General features: G+C 47.2%; 1 protein-coding gene across 8 annotated transcripts in view; it reads right to left on the bottom strand.

The window, feature by feature from the left end:
• Positions 1 to 13540, bottom strand: part of Mgat5 (alpha-1,6-mannosylglycoprotein 6-beta-N-acetylglucosaminyltransferase) — a 293646-nt gene that overhangs the window by 173993 nt on the left and 106113 nt on the right. For 3 of the 8 annotated variants that reach the window (XM_031380981.1, XM_031380967.1, XM_031381010.1), the window contains one exon: positions 10304 to 10686. In XM_031380981.1, the coding sequence (XP_031236841.1) occupies positions 10304 to 10544 (241 nt within the window). In that variant the 5' untranslated portion in view covers positions 10545 to 10686. Of the gene's footprint in view, positions 1 to 10303; positions 10687 to 10769; positions 10903 to 13540 lie in introns of those variants that run through there. The other 5 variants (XM_031380977.1, XM_031380974.1, XM_031380990.1 and 2 more) reach the window with 3 other exon arrangements.

Genomic DNA, 13540 nt, shown 5'->3' with positions numbered 1-13540 from the left:
ATGACCAGGAAAGGCTGTATATGGGATATATCCTTCCCTGACCCCATCTGCCCTGGGCCATGCATGACTCTTTGGATCCCACTTACTGCTTCTGGACAGGAGGCTAAGACAAGAAAATCCTAGGAAGCTCAACCAGTTGGCCTGGTTGAGAACAAGACATGCTGCCTCAAACAAGGATGAAACGGAACATCTCCCAAGGCTGTCCTCTGACTTCCACATGTATGCCATGGCACATACTTACATAAGTCCTAACACACGCACATGCACACACACTCACAGAGTGACAGGGGAGGGGAGGAACGGCAACAACAAAAGAAAAGCAGAGTTAACACCCAGCCAGGCAGGACTCAACACACCCCTCTGTGGCATGGGTCACCAGGTCCCATTTTAAGAAGGATCTGTAAAAGTCAGCCAAAGGTTCTGGGCAAAGCCAAGGCTTGCAGTCCACCTGTGAGGGACAGTAACCATGTTTCAATGCCACAGAAGGGACTATGCGATAAGCCAAGGACTCACATCCAAACTGCCAAAGATAATTTCCTTCTCTGCTTGGCTCCTATCTCAAATCTCCTCCTGCCATGGCTGCCCCGAGAGACAGATCATGGACAAGAGAGTTGCTGAGCAGCCTCACTCACAGCAGCAGAGAGCAGGCAAAGAAGGGGCACTAATGAGAAAGGAAGGTGTTAATGAAAAGAGAATGAACTTCGGGCCCCCTACAGCCATTGGCTGCTGGGAGGGAATGTCAAGTCCCGTCACTTACATGTCTTAAAATTAATTTTAAAATGACCTTTTCATGGAAAGACACTATAGTCATGTGTGTGTGTGTGTGTGTGTGTGTGTGTGTGTGTGTGAACAGTTGTTATTTATACCGGGGGAGAGCTGGAAAAGAGTCCAACACCGCAAGAGAAAGACTGGGTTACATTATCCAATCTGTAAGCTAGACCGAATCACTAGGCAGATACTGGCTTTGCTGATCATCTGTGTTTACTGCCAAGGGCAACTCATACGAGGTCGATAACGATGTAGCTATCAAATGACTTAACAGCATGAAAAAACACCACAAGACAAGGTTTCTGTTGACTATAAATACCACATTGATTTCTAAAAAGGAGCATGCACATGTATACGTTTGTCTATACACACAAATACATATATGCATACACACAGACAGACAGACAGACAGACAGACAGACACACATACACACACCAGCATTTTTAGAAGACTGGAGGAGAGTTCTAGGCCGGCTTCAGCGAGACACATGAGCCCTTAAAGGAAAGAAAAGAAAGTCGGGCAAGAAGCATAAACTTTGTTATCACTGGTAAGATCTGAATCTGGAACTAAAGCTTTCTAACAGTTTTCATTCTCTATATTTCCTCATACACTCTCAATTTTCTACAAAAATCCACACCATCTTCAGGTCACAGGAGTATAAAATATGTACAGCGATATCTACTCTCAGTCGCTGGCTTTAATATCAAGTGAGAAGACACCTCTGAGAAATGTCACACTGCTTTACTCATGGGCTTTTTTCCCCGACACAGGGTCTCATGTAGCCCACGTTGCCCTCAACTCACTCCGTAGCTTGTAGCTGTGGAGGATGACTCTGGACTCCTCATCTGCCTTCTAGTGCTGGGGTGACAAATGAGCACCGCCATATCAGTTTTGTTTTTTTTAGTTTGGGGTGTTTTTGTTTTGGTCTGGTTTTGGTTTTTTGAATTCTTTGTTTTATTTATTTATTTATTTATTTATTTATTTATTTTTTGCATGTGGTAGTGCTTAAACCAAAAGCTTTCTGAATGCTATGCTAGGCAGCCTCTTAGTTTCTAAGTGCAGTTCCTTCAATGATGGGCTGTAACCTGTAGCTGATCCTCTCCTCCCCTAAGTTGCTTTTGGTCTCGGTGGTTTTTCACAGCCACAGAAACTAGGGCACTCACAGAATCCAAAGGCTGAACATTTGAGCCCCGACTACTAGGTAACTAATGGAGGTTCAGCCAAGCTGGTGTGGGGAGGACCAGTAATTAAAGAAACGTTTCCCAACCAGTTTGGTGTGGGGATAAATGCCGTCCCCTCTGATCCCTATAGCTGTGTTACGAGTTGAGGGAGGTCACACCCACTACATCCTGAGGCTCATCGCTTGCCCAAAGTCACACATCTGGCATGGAGCAGGCTCATCTCCCAACCCACATGGAAACAGTCTCTATGGGTCTTTGACAATAAACAGTTGCCAAATCAAGATCACCCATAATAAGTACTTGGAGCATCCTGGATGTGGAGCCTACGTGGAATTTCTTCCACTTCCTGCCTTGCTAAAAACAGGACTGTGATTCTCACAGACACAGAACCTGTGGTGAGAATAGTGGATGGGGTGCCACTGTTCACTTCTAGCTCCTACTATATGCTAGGCAAAGCCTGGATGGACACAGAGACCAGGAATGTTTGCTGTCTGTCCACGCGGTGAGGAGGACGGCCTGCGAGAACAATGCATTCATGCTGTGAGGTGGTCTGACATTAGGAAGGATGAGAACCTCCTCAGAGCCCTCCTCTGGAGGTCTGGCAGTCTTCTCAGAAACTGAGAATGAGCGAGGATGGAGTGAAGAAGATACCGAAGCCAGATCATTGAAAACACTCATCCAGGACCCAGAACAAGAGTGAGAACATCAGGGAACTCCTGAGAGCTAGTTCACTGTGCTATGACGTCTGTCAGGCTTGTCCTGAGAGGAAAAAGGCGTGGTGACACAGGTGTGATAAGAGACAGGACCATGGCAGGCTCTGAACACCAGGTAAGAAGGGCCCTGAGATGTATCCCTTCCTCAAGCCGAGTGTGGGAGAAAAGGCTCCACAATAGGGAGAAGGGTGGGCCCCATATTCACACACACACACACACACACACACACACCCCACACACATGCACTCACATACACCACACGCAAACACATACACACACATACCACACACACTACACACACACATATATACAACACACACATGCATACTCACACACACATACACCTCACACACACATACACACCACACACACACACACACACACACACACACGTACTCACATACATATGCACACACATACACACACACACTCACATACATATGCACGCACATACACACACATACACCACACACACACATACACACACATACACCACACACACACACACAGGCCACACCATGCTGGCTGTCTCTTCATACGGGGGCTGCTGTGCTCCAGAGCTTGGCCTCCCTTTGACAGAACTGTGTGGCTGAACGTCCAGCACAACACAGCAGGAAATGCCCCAAGTCCCCAGAGAGGTCCATTTTTAGGTTCCCAGGGTGCCAAGCAGCCCTTCCCTAAACCAGACCAGCTGCATCCTTGGAGAGCGAGCAAGGTCTCCTGAGACAAGTCCTGGAGCCTATCTTCCTCCTACAGGTCTTGCTGCAGTAACAATGTATTTTTCCTTCAAGCTCAGGGACTCTCCTCTACTATGGTGGTTTCCCAGGAGACCCCACAAAAGTCCTAGCCCTCACGTGACAGTTCCCTTGGTCCTATCTGTAACAACAGAGGCAAGAAGACAAAGGGGGGGGGCACTTTTCAAGATTTGCAACTTTGTTTCACCTTTTTTTCCTCTCCTAGGACAATGGAAAGCGAAGCCTTGTAAAAGCTCTTATGTGCAGCTCAGAAAGTCATCTCCGGACTTGCAGTGCAGGATGGAACCAACACCTTAGACATATATATCCAGGCTGGAGAGGCACCACCAGCCCAAAGCACTTAGGGCTGCCCAGTCCAGACTGCTGACCAAAGCCCAGAGCTGACTCCTTCACCTGACTGTCACCACCATGCAGTCCTCCAAGGGGCGCCAGCGGCACCTCCAGCTTTCATTTCTATAGCACCCTCTCCTCCACACATTCACACTGGGCTTTGCACCTCAGAGCACAGGGGTCCTCCTGTATCCCCAGTGTGCATCTGTCTCCTGTCGTGCATGCTCTGCCCAAATCTCTCCCTTTTGTCCTTCAGCTACACGAACACTCCCAGGACTCTATCCCAGGACCACAGAGACGCCTGCATGGCCCTGCTTATTACATGTCCATCAACACATGAATAGATAACGAAAACGGGGCATACATACATGAGGGGATTTCATCCATTCAGCTGTGAGGGAAAAGGGAAATCGTGGGCCAGTAAGTGGATCTGGATATTACTGTACTGAGGTCATGCAGACTCAGAAAGACAAATACTACATCTTCCCCCGAATACAGAGCCTAACTTTTAATGTATATGTGTGAGTGTCTCTGTGTATGTGTGTGCATGTATTGTGTGTGTGTGTGTGTGTGTGTGTGTGTTTGAGAGAGAGAGAGAGAGAAAGAGAGAGAGAGAGAGAAAGAGAGAGAATGAATGTGCATATGAGTGCAGGCTAAGAAACTGGAAAGGGGATCTTGGAGGGGAGAAATGCTGAGGGTGGAGGAAGGGCAACAGACACAGGGGACCTGAAGGCAGAAAGGAGGCTGTGGGGTAGGGGATGGGAGGGACAAAAGGAAACAGAAGCATGAGGAAGAAAAGAGGGGAGAACCATCAAAACCTAACTTTGACGCTATCATAATGAAACCTAGTAGTCTGTATGATAACACAAATACATTAATTAAAAGATACACTTCAGGAGAGCTGGCTTCTCTCACCACTCAAGGCAAAGAAGTCCCTTGGGGATTTTCATTTTAAAGGTGCCTGGCTGTGTGTATATGCGCATGTGTGTGTGTGTGTGTGTGTGTGTGTGTGTGTGTGTGTGTAGGTGTAGGTATGCATACGTGAGTGAGGGTGTCTTTAGAGGCCCTGGATCCTATGGAGCTGGGGTTGCCGATGGTTGTAAGCCACCAAGTGAGGATGTTGGAAACTTAATCGTCAAGCCATCTCTCTGGCCCCTTCCAAGACTTTTATCTTTATTTTTTTTTTTATAAACCAAATCCCCACTTGGTCATTTTGCTTCAAGAAAGAAGTGACTGCTCTCTGACATTCCCCTGCTATTATGAAGGGCAGGTCATCCACGGGAGTAGAAGAATCCTTCTCCCACCATAAGCACGAAAGCTGCTTAGGACACAAACATCAGCCAGCAAAGATGGACGCTAACCACAAGCCAGCCTCTAAGGCTGAGAGCCAGGCGAATGGACAGTTTGGGCCTCGAAAAGCTTAGTAGTCAGAAGCCAGCAGAATCCAAGACAAAACAGGCCACAGAACCTGGAGGCCAAGAGGGACCAGGAGAGTGGCCTATGGGTGGGAGTGATCTAGGAAAAGCTCAGAACCACGAATGTCTCTGGAGTAAAGTGCGTTAGTGTCCAGAGAGGCGGGAGGACGAGACAGGGTCACTAGGGTGTCGCTGGACTGCAGAGGGGATAGCACTGTGCTCAATTTTCAAAATGAGAGCACAGAGGTGGCCCAGGCCTGGCCCTAAGTAAGAGAGCACCACTGGGGTTGGGAATGTGGGTCAAGCAGCCCGAGAAAGATAGGGTCACCTCAGAAACAAGAACAGCATTGACTGATGTGAATGACAGCAGCTATGACCCTGGAAAGGCCCAGCCCATGCAGTGCTGGCCTGAGGCAAGCAGGTGTGGCCAGGAGGCAGGAGCCCACACCCCTTGCACCCCAAGGATGAATGCCCCACTGTTCCGCACAGGCTGCTGGGGACTTTCCAGCAACTCATCTGAATGACCAAGTCCCAAAAGGAGTTTCAGAAGTCTCTCTTCATTCTCCTTTCTGTTTCTTATTCCTTAAAAACCAAAACAAGAGAGAAAGACAGGAAAAACTGTGGCGACGTGGGTAGAAAGGAGCTCTTCGTGGATGAGAGAGGTTGAAGCCTCTCAGGGGCAAATCAAGAATTCCAGAACAATTAACCTGTACTGCAAAGGTTGGGGACACGGAGAGAATATTCCTGTCATATACATATATTTTGTGCTAAAACAACAACGGGCTAGGCTGAGGCCTGAAGGTGTGTCCGTGGATACAGCTTCATCCATCCCCTCCAGTTGACTAGGACACTTGCATTCTCACAAGCTTTCTTTACAAAATTGGGCAGCAAGGAGGATTCAGCCACAAGCTGTGGGTTGCTGACTTTCTGGCATCAAAAGAATCTTGGGTAGTTGCTGAATCCCTAGTGGGCCTGACCAGAGAATGGGCTATGGTGACTGAAGGAGGAGGAATGTGGAAGGTTTCGAAGTTTCACTTGTGTGAAATGAATGTCCGTGTCACCATGTTTCTAATGTAGAGTATATAAGTAGACAACCCCCACAGCCCAGCTAAGCCATACAACATCCCAAAGTTTCAGTATCTTACCTGAGACAGGATCTCGTGTAGCTCAGGCTGAACCCCCAAATTCCCATGTAGCCAAAAGGGACTTTGAATTCCTGATCTTCCTGCCTCCACCTACCAGAGCTGCCTACCTGTCAATGTCACCAGCGGGTGGTGGGGTGGGGGAGGGGGCAAATTCAAGGAGAGGTGGGGGTCAGCAGGATGTCTCTCCAGATTCCCAGGACTAGCACTAGATCACATGCTTGCTACCACCACCCTGCCACTTAGTTGCCAGTGTGTAAAATCCCAAGCCAAAGAAACAGTTGCCAAACTCGGGACTCAAAGAACAAACAAACACACCAGTTATCTACTTAAGAATATATTTATTATCATTGTATTTGTCAAAATTAGGGAGAAGCTACTGGTATCTTCTGATAAAAGCTTATATGATGTGTGCTAATGATCTTTAAGGGTCAAATTGAAACAGACTATCATGGTCTGACAAAAGCTTCAACTCTCTGTCTGTCTGTCTTTCTCTCTCTTTCTTTTCCCCCCTAGCAGGAGTCCTAAGTTGTATAATTAAGCTGCCTAAGCAGGAGTCCATGAGGGAGCCACATCAAGTCAGGGAGTGACCCAGCAAGCAGTATTCTTTCGTGGTTCCTTCATTCAGGCCCCTGGCTCCACTTCCCTCAATGATAGACTGGACTCTGAGCTGGGAGTAAAAGCCAAATAAATTCTTTCCTTCCCTAAGCTGCCTTTGGTCAGAGTGCAACTTGCGACCAAAACAGCAACAGAAGAAAATTAAAACCCCATGTAAGTCAAATTGTACTGAAGTAGATTTATCTAACCTAAAACATCAACAGAACCAGGAAACCTTGTCTCAGTAGACCTTGCCACCGGATGGTCCCCAATCAAGCACGCTCTCTCTCTAGTAAGTTCTAGAAACTCAGCTCCAAAAACCGCCTTTATTAACGCGTCCACTTGGTGGGAGGAAAGCATGTCAGACTTGCTGATAACTCCTGTTCCAGTGTTTGCTGGTGTGACAGGAAAGATAATGACTACCTCACTAAGGCTCATCTCCCGAACGGGAAGAACTGGAATAAATGACTCCTCTAGGCTCTTAGAGAGGCAGTGTCCTGTGATGGCAAGCATATGGCAGAAGTTCCAACGCAAGACTGAGACAGATGTGCATGCGTGTGTGCATGTGTGCAAACACACTTGTGTGTATAGGTGCACACACGTGCATGTGGAGGAAGCCACCTCAAACACCATCCACCTTGTTTGTTTTTGTTTGCACAAGGTCACCCTGGGCTAGAGCTCAGTCAGTAGGCTTAGTTGGTTAGCCAGTGCCTCCCAAGTGCTGGGATTATAACAAGCACACCAACTAGGCTTGGTTTTTTGTTTGTTTGTTTGTTTGTTTAACATGGTTTCTGGGAACTGAATACAGGTCTTCAGGTTCTCTTGTAATCAATTTCTTGGTTTCCCTTTATATTACACACACACACACACACACACACACACACACACACACGGCTAAAAGGCTAAGACCAGGTGTATTTTCTCTAGAATACTGAGGAAGCCTATACTCTTGAGTTATTTAGCAACACATGATAAAGACAACTGGTAAAACCACAAGTCTATAAATATATAACTCATGTGTTTATGATGCCTATGAAAAAAGTTTAATAAGCTGTATTTAGAGGAAAGACCTGCTAAGTTGCTGTCCTTTCCCGACAAACGTATACGAGCTACATGTAGAATTAAAACCTTTAAGACAGCATCTACCACAGGTCACGTCACACTTACGCAACACTAACATTCCGTGCTATTCTCTTCTCGCTGGTGGTAACTGATCTCTGAGACCAGATAGACCATATAGGTCAGGTCAATGAGTCATCTGTCTTGTGTGACTGGGTACCTAGTGTTGGTTGTTGGACAGTGGCACACAGAACAGAGCTTCGGGGTGTTAATACATTACATTTAAAAAGGCATTTTACTTAGACATGTGAAAGGCCAGTGCCTAGTAACACTGACTTTTTACATGGCTGCTGGGGACTCAAACTAAGGTTCTTGTGGTTGCCTGGCAAGCGCTTTACCAACTGAGTCATCCCCCCAAGATTATTGCTGATAAATCTTGAAGAGATACATTAAATGCAGATAGTGCGGGCCATTCTGATCCTAAGAACTGAGAAAGAATATCGGAGCCCCTGAGCCGTAGCAACCTTCTCTTCATAGACACATATGCTGTAGAACCAAGTTTTCTGTGGAGCGTATGATTTCCTGTGTCTGTACTCCAGCTGCCCAAATTACAGCTTCATGTGTTCTAATGGAGGGCATGTCTTTGACTAGGCTACAAAAGCAGAGTGCTAGCTCTCCTACACCATCCCAGCATGCCATCTATAGCAAACGTCCCAAACACGAGGCCCACTGAAGACTGGGTTTGATGGGTCGAGATTTCTCCTTTGACAACTAACAAGAGCTCACCCCTCTAGAAAACCAGGTCATTCTGGATCCTCAGTGACCACAGCACATCCTGGAAGGCAGGATCTCTAAGACACTATGACCCAAATTCCACCTGCAATGTTTATTTTGCAAGTGTCTGTCTGTGCATTCTGGGGCCATCCTGGTTAGATGAGATGGCTCAGGGAGTGCAGGCGCTTGCCATGCAATCCTGACCTGAGTTCCATTCCTGCGTGGTGAAGGAAGGGAACTGGCCCCTAAAGGCTGTCCTCTGGGCTCCATTGTGCCCAGGGTCGCATGCACCCAGATACATGAATAGAAATGAACACACAATAATAATAAAGGATAATACAAAAAAAAAAAAAACCTATGGCAAAGCTCTACACTAAATGCTAATTGTGTGTACCGCACAGGAGACACTTCGATGTGATTTTCTCTCTTTTTTTCCTGCCTATGCCTTCAATTTTTTTTCTAAATTAAGCATAACTTTTACTAAAAAAGTAAGATAAGTTTTACATATTTTTTTTATGTATCTATTTAAACAGTATCTCACGTGGCCCAGGCCAGCCTCAAACATCCTACATAGATGAGGATGACCCTGAACATCTGATCCTCCTGCCAATGGCACCACAATGCTGGGGTTTCAGGCACATGCCACCATGTCCAGATCCATGCTAGGCAAGCTAAGCTCTATTCCCAGCCCTCATGGGTTGTTTTAAAAAGCACAAGGTACCTGAAAATGAGCAATGAGTAGAAAAAAAAAAAAATTTTTTTTTCAGAGTCGAGCACAGTTAAAGACAAAAGCTATAAAGTCTGGGAAATCAAACGTTAATGGTTCAGGGCAGTTAGTTCATTAGCTCAACACTGACCTTACTGGCATCCGAGACATCCTCCTCCTCACTCTATCTAATTACATTTTGTTTAAGGACAGATAATGAAAATGTTTGTTTGCACTCCCTGAATACACTCCTGTGAGCACAATCTAGAAATATGTTGACAGAGTAGGGACTGGCTGCAAAGCCAAGCCAGAGAGCTCCGGTGCTCTGAGTGGCAGGTCTGGGGGTGTCTGTGTGCACAGGGGTGTAGAGTCCCACAAGGGGGGGTTACTACTTTAGCTTTCTAAAAATACAGCTATGGGCTGGGGAGTTGGCTCCATGAGTAAAAGAGCTTGCTGGACAAGTGTAAGGACCCGAGTTCAGATCTCCTGAATGCACATAAAGCCAGATATTACAGCATACATATAGAATCGCAGTGTGGCTATATAGAGATGGAAGGCAGGGACAAGAAAATCCCTCAGTTCATTCACGAGGCAGCTAGCCTGGCATGCAGCTACCAACAAGAGGTTTTATTGCAGACACGGTAAAAAAAAATGTAAGGACTCACAGTTGAGATTATCCGCAGACTTCTGGCCCAGGCACACCCACACTCATATATAGAAATACACATATGAAAATGATGAACATACAAAAAGAACTGTAACCAGTACCCAGGAAAACATAGCACGCCCACATGTGGGAACTTCTGGGGTCCCTCCAAAGCATAGGCAGGCTCAATGGAGCAGCCCACATCCCCTCACTCACCATAGGCTGTCATGACACCGGCGTACGGTCCGTCCACCACGTTCCTGTTCTCTTCTGCCAGTGCCTTAATGTACCTTTTGCTGAGGTCAAGGATCTGCTCCCGCAACACGGAGCTGCTCTCGGGCTGGGTTCGCTGCTGGATGGTGAAGTGTAGGAGCATCATCCCCCATATGAAGCCAAAAGTCACCAGGAAAAAGCCCAGCTTCTGAGAGGACAACTTCCAGGGAGAAAAGAAAGCCATCTCTCTCTAGCAGTGTACCATTCCCTCGGCTCTCAACAGGCAGAAGGGGAAGGCAAGTTCATGGTGCAGGCTGGGGCGGAGAGTGCGTGGCTCTCACTCCGGCTCCTGAGTCAGCTGATTTCCTTGCCGGGCTTCCATTCTGCTGTGGAGGAGGACGACAGTTAGCAATGTGGGTAGAAACAAAACACAACAATCAGGAGCTGTAACTCTACTGAGGTAGCTCACCACAAAATGCCCGCTCACTCTGCCCGCTCACTCCTCGGCTTAACGTGCTGAGTCAACACTTTAGGCTGATGTTTGGGACCTGGGAGCTCAGATGAGAAGTCTGGTACAACAGAAAGCTGTACAAATACACAGAGGGAAGTACGCATCTGAATGTGTGGACACAGGTGGACTAGCGCTGTTCCCCTTCTAGACCTAGTTCAAACAGGAAGCTTGTTTTGCATGGTACAGAGGAGCTGGAAGGATATGTCACCGAATGCCAGCAAAAAAGCCATGTGTGTGTATGTGGGGGGGGGGGTGAGGTGGAGTCCTGTGACAACTCTGTACTTGGTGCTTGTGTAACTTGAGCTTAGAAAGTCATTTCGTGCTTGGAGCAAAGTTTGCGCGTGCGGCTTCAGAGGTGTTCAAGAAAGAGGATGTGCCCTCAGAGAGTGTTAAGGACACGGGGGGGGGGGCGGGGGGAGAGGGTGGTCCTGTGTTATTTAAGGATGGCTGGATTTCCTTGTTCCAAGGGCAAATGACTCTGGCAGGTGCCATTCCCAAGCACCTAGAGAGAAAGATGCTAGAGGTACAGCTGGTATCCTTTTGTTCTAGCTTTACGTTGGAGGTGTCTGAGCTTGAAGCCGGAGCACATGCTCAGTATCTGTTCTATCATCAAGCTTCAACCCTCCCACCCCCCCACCCCGCCCAGCTCCTTGCCTTAGCTCTCTGTGGAGTAAAAGCTGCACCTCACAGGCTCACCTGCCTGCTGTTTGGAAGCCCAAGGCACCCGAGTACCCATGTGCCTGCTTCTCTGTGGTTCTCATTTTCACTGCTCTTATGAGGCAAGAATGAAAAGTCTTAGGGCAGAGTTTCAAGACTTCGGCGTTCCTCTCACACCTGATAACAGCAGGCAGGCCCAGAGTTCCCTATACTGGGGTTTCTCAGCCAGGAGGGCCTGGGGAGAAGTTGCAGATGGGCTGATGGGTATGCCCAGAGACAATCAGTGAACAGGCCTGGGGAGATAGTTCAGTTGCTATCATACTTCCTAGCATTCGTAGGTGGAGGCAGGAGGATCAGGAACTCAATGTTATCTTTGGTTACACGGTGAGTTCCGGGCTATTCTGGTTAACAAGTGATCCTGTCCCCGCTCCACAAAAGGGAAATCTGCCAGACGCCTCAGTAGGTAAAGACTTTATGTTCTGTGCAAGTATAGATAGGACCAGACATGTAAAACTGGGTATGCAAACCACCTATATCCCTAGCAGGGGACCGAGAAAGGGGATCCCCAAGCAAGCTGAACAAATTGGCAGGCTCTGAGTTCAACTGAGAGACTCTGCTACAATAAATCTAGTGGAGGATGACATCAAGCTTGGGTCTTCACATGCACACATGTATTCCCATACATATTTGAACCCATAGGCCCTACACGCACATGACACACACACATACAAAATAAGTAGACAGAGAAAAAAAAAAAGAAACAAAGAAACAAAGAAATAAACAAAGACAGAGGAAATTAAGGGAGACAAATAGGCCGACAATGACACAAAATGGTCTGATAGCCTCTTCTGGCCTCCAAGGGTACCAGGCATACATAGGATACACAGACAAACACACAGGCAAAACACCCATACCCATGAAAACCTCGGATGGCTACACGGCCATGTCTTGGAGGAATGATGACACTGTATTAAGGCCTTCCAAATGGTGGCCAGCAGAATGGGATCCTCTGTCATTCCTTCTCCATGTGGTTTGTAAGCACATACACAACCGAGTACTTGGCTGCTCCAGGCCCTGGGGACTAAGTGTGAACAAGATGGAGCTCCCACACTCATGGGGCTAATACTTTGAAAACTACTCCCCCAGTATATGAAACAAACAACAGTTCCTTCTAGACAACCTACCCTCATATTTACCTCAGATCTGAGGGGACTTTCCCAGGCCATGTTAGCCGGGTGCCAGACCCAAGAGGGGACCTTCTGGGAATTTTCTTTGACTATTTCAGGACAGATCTTGAACTGATGACACAGTTACCTCTAACCTTGCAGACAGGAAGTCCTACCACTCTCCTTTCTCACTTGAGTCTACTGGAGAGGTTGATGAAAGACTTAACAGGGTTTAAGTCACAGGAAAGGTAAGAGCAAGAACTACAGCAAAGCCTAGGGCTCTGACAGAAGGTCGAAGGCTCCTGACCCTTTGCTTTGGAAAGATCAGAACCACCAAGATGTTATATTCTAGGGGTTAAATGAACATGTATGCCCTACATGCACATCTCTCACACACATACACACACACACACAAAATAAGTAGAAAGAAAGAAACAGAGAAATAAACAAACAAACAAAAAAGACAGAAGAAAAGACTAAGACAGCCTAGTTGAAGATTCTGGCTCAGTGAGAGGATTCTTTTCACAGTCAACACACTGGCCCCTGGCCCTAGAGAACATGGATAAAGCTAGGGATATTCATTCATGCTGCAGTGAAGTCAGTGCCAACCCAGAGTCCCACCAGTTAACACTGCACACCACCGTGTACTCGATGTGCAAACACTGAGGAGCTGGGCCTCAGGAGGATTATCTCATACACTGATCAGTGTGAAAAGACTCTTCTTGATTATGGGTGAAATTTGAACTATATAAAATGGAGGAAATGAGCTGGCATCCATTGCCCTCTGCCCCTAACTATGGGTGGGACTGTGACTGGCTGCTTTAGGTGTCTGCCACCCTGACCTCCCCAACATGAAAGACGGTGAACCAAGCTTTGTCCAGGAAAAGAATCAAGACACCCAGGGAG

This window comes from Mastomys coucha, unplaced genomic scaffold (genome assembly GCF_008632895.1).
Source record: "Mastomys coucha isolate ucsf_1 unplaced genomic scaffold, UCSF_Mcou_1 pScaffold1, whole genome shotgun sequence".
NCBI lineage: Eukaryota > Metazoa > Chordata > Mammalia > Rodentia > Muridae > Mastomys > Mastomys coucha.
This window is presented reverse-complemented; position numbering and strand designations above follow the sequence as displayed.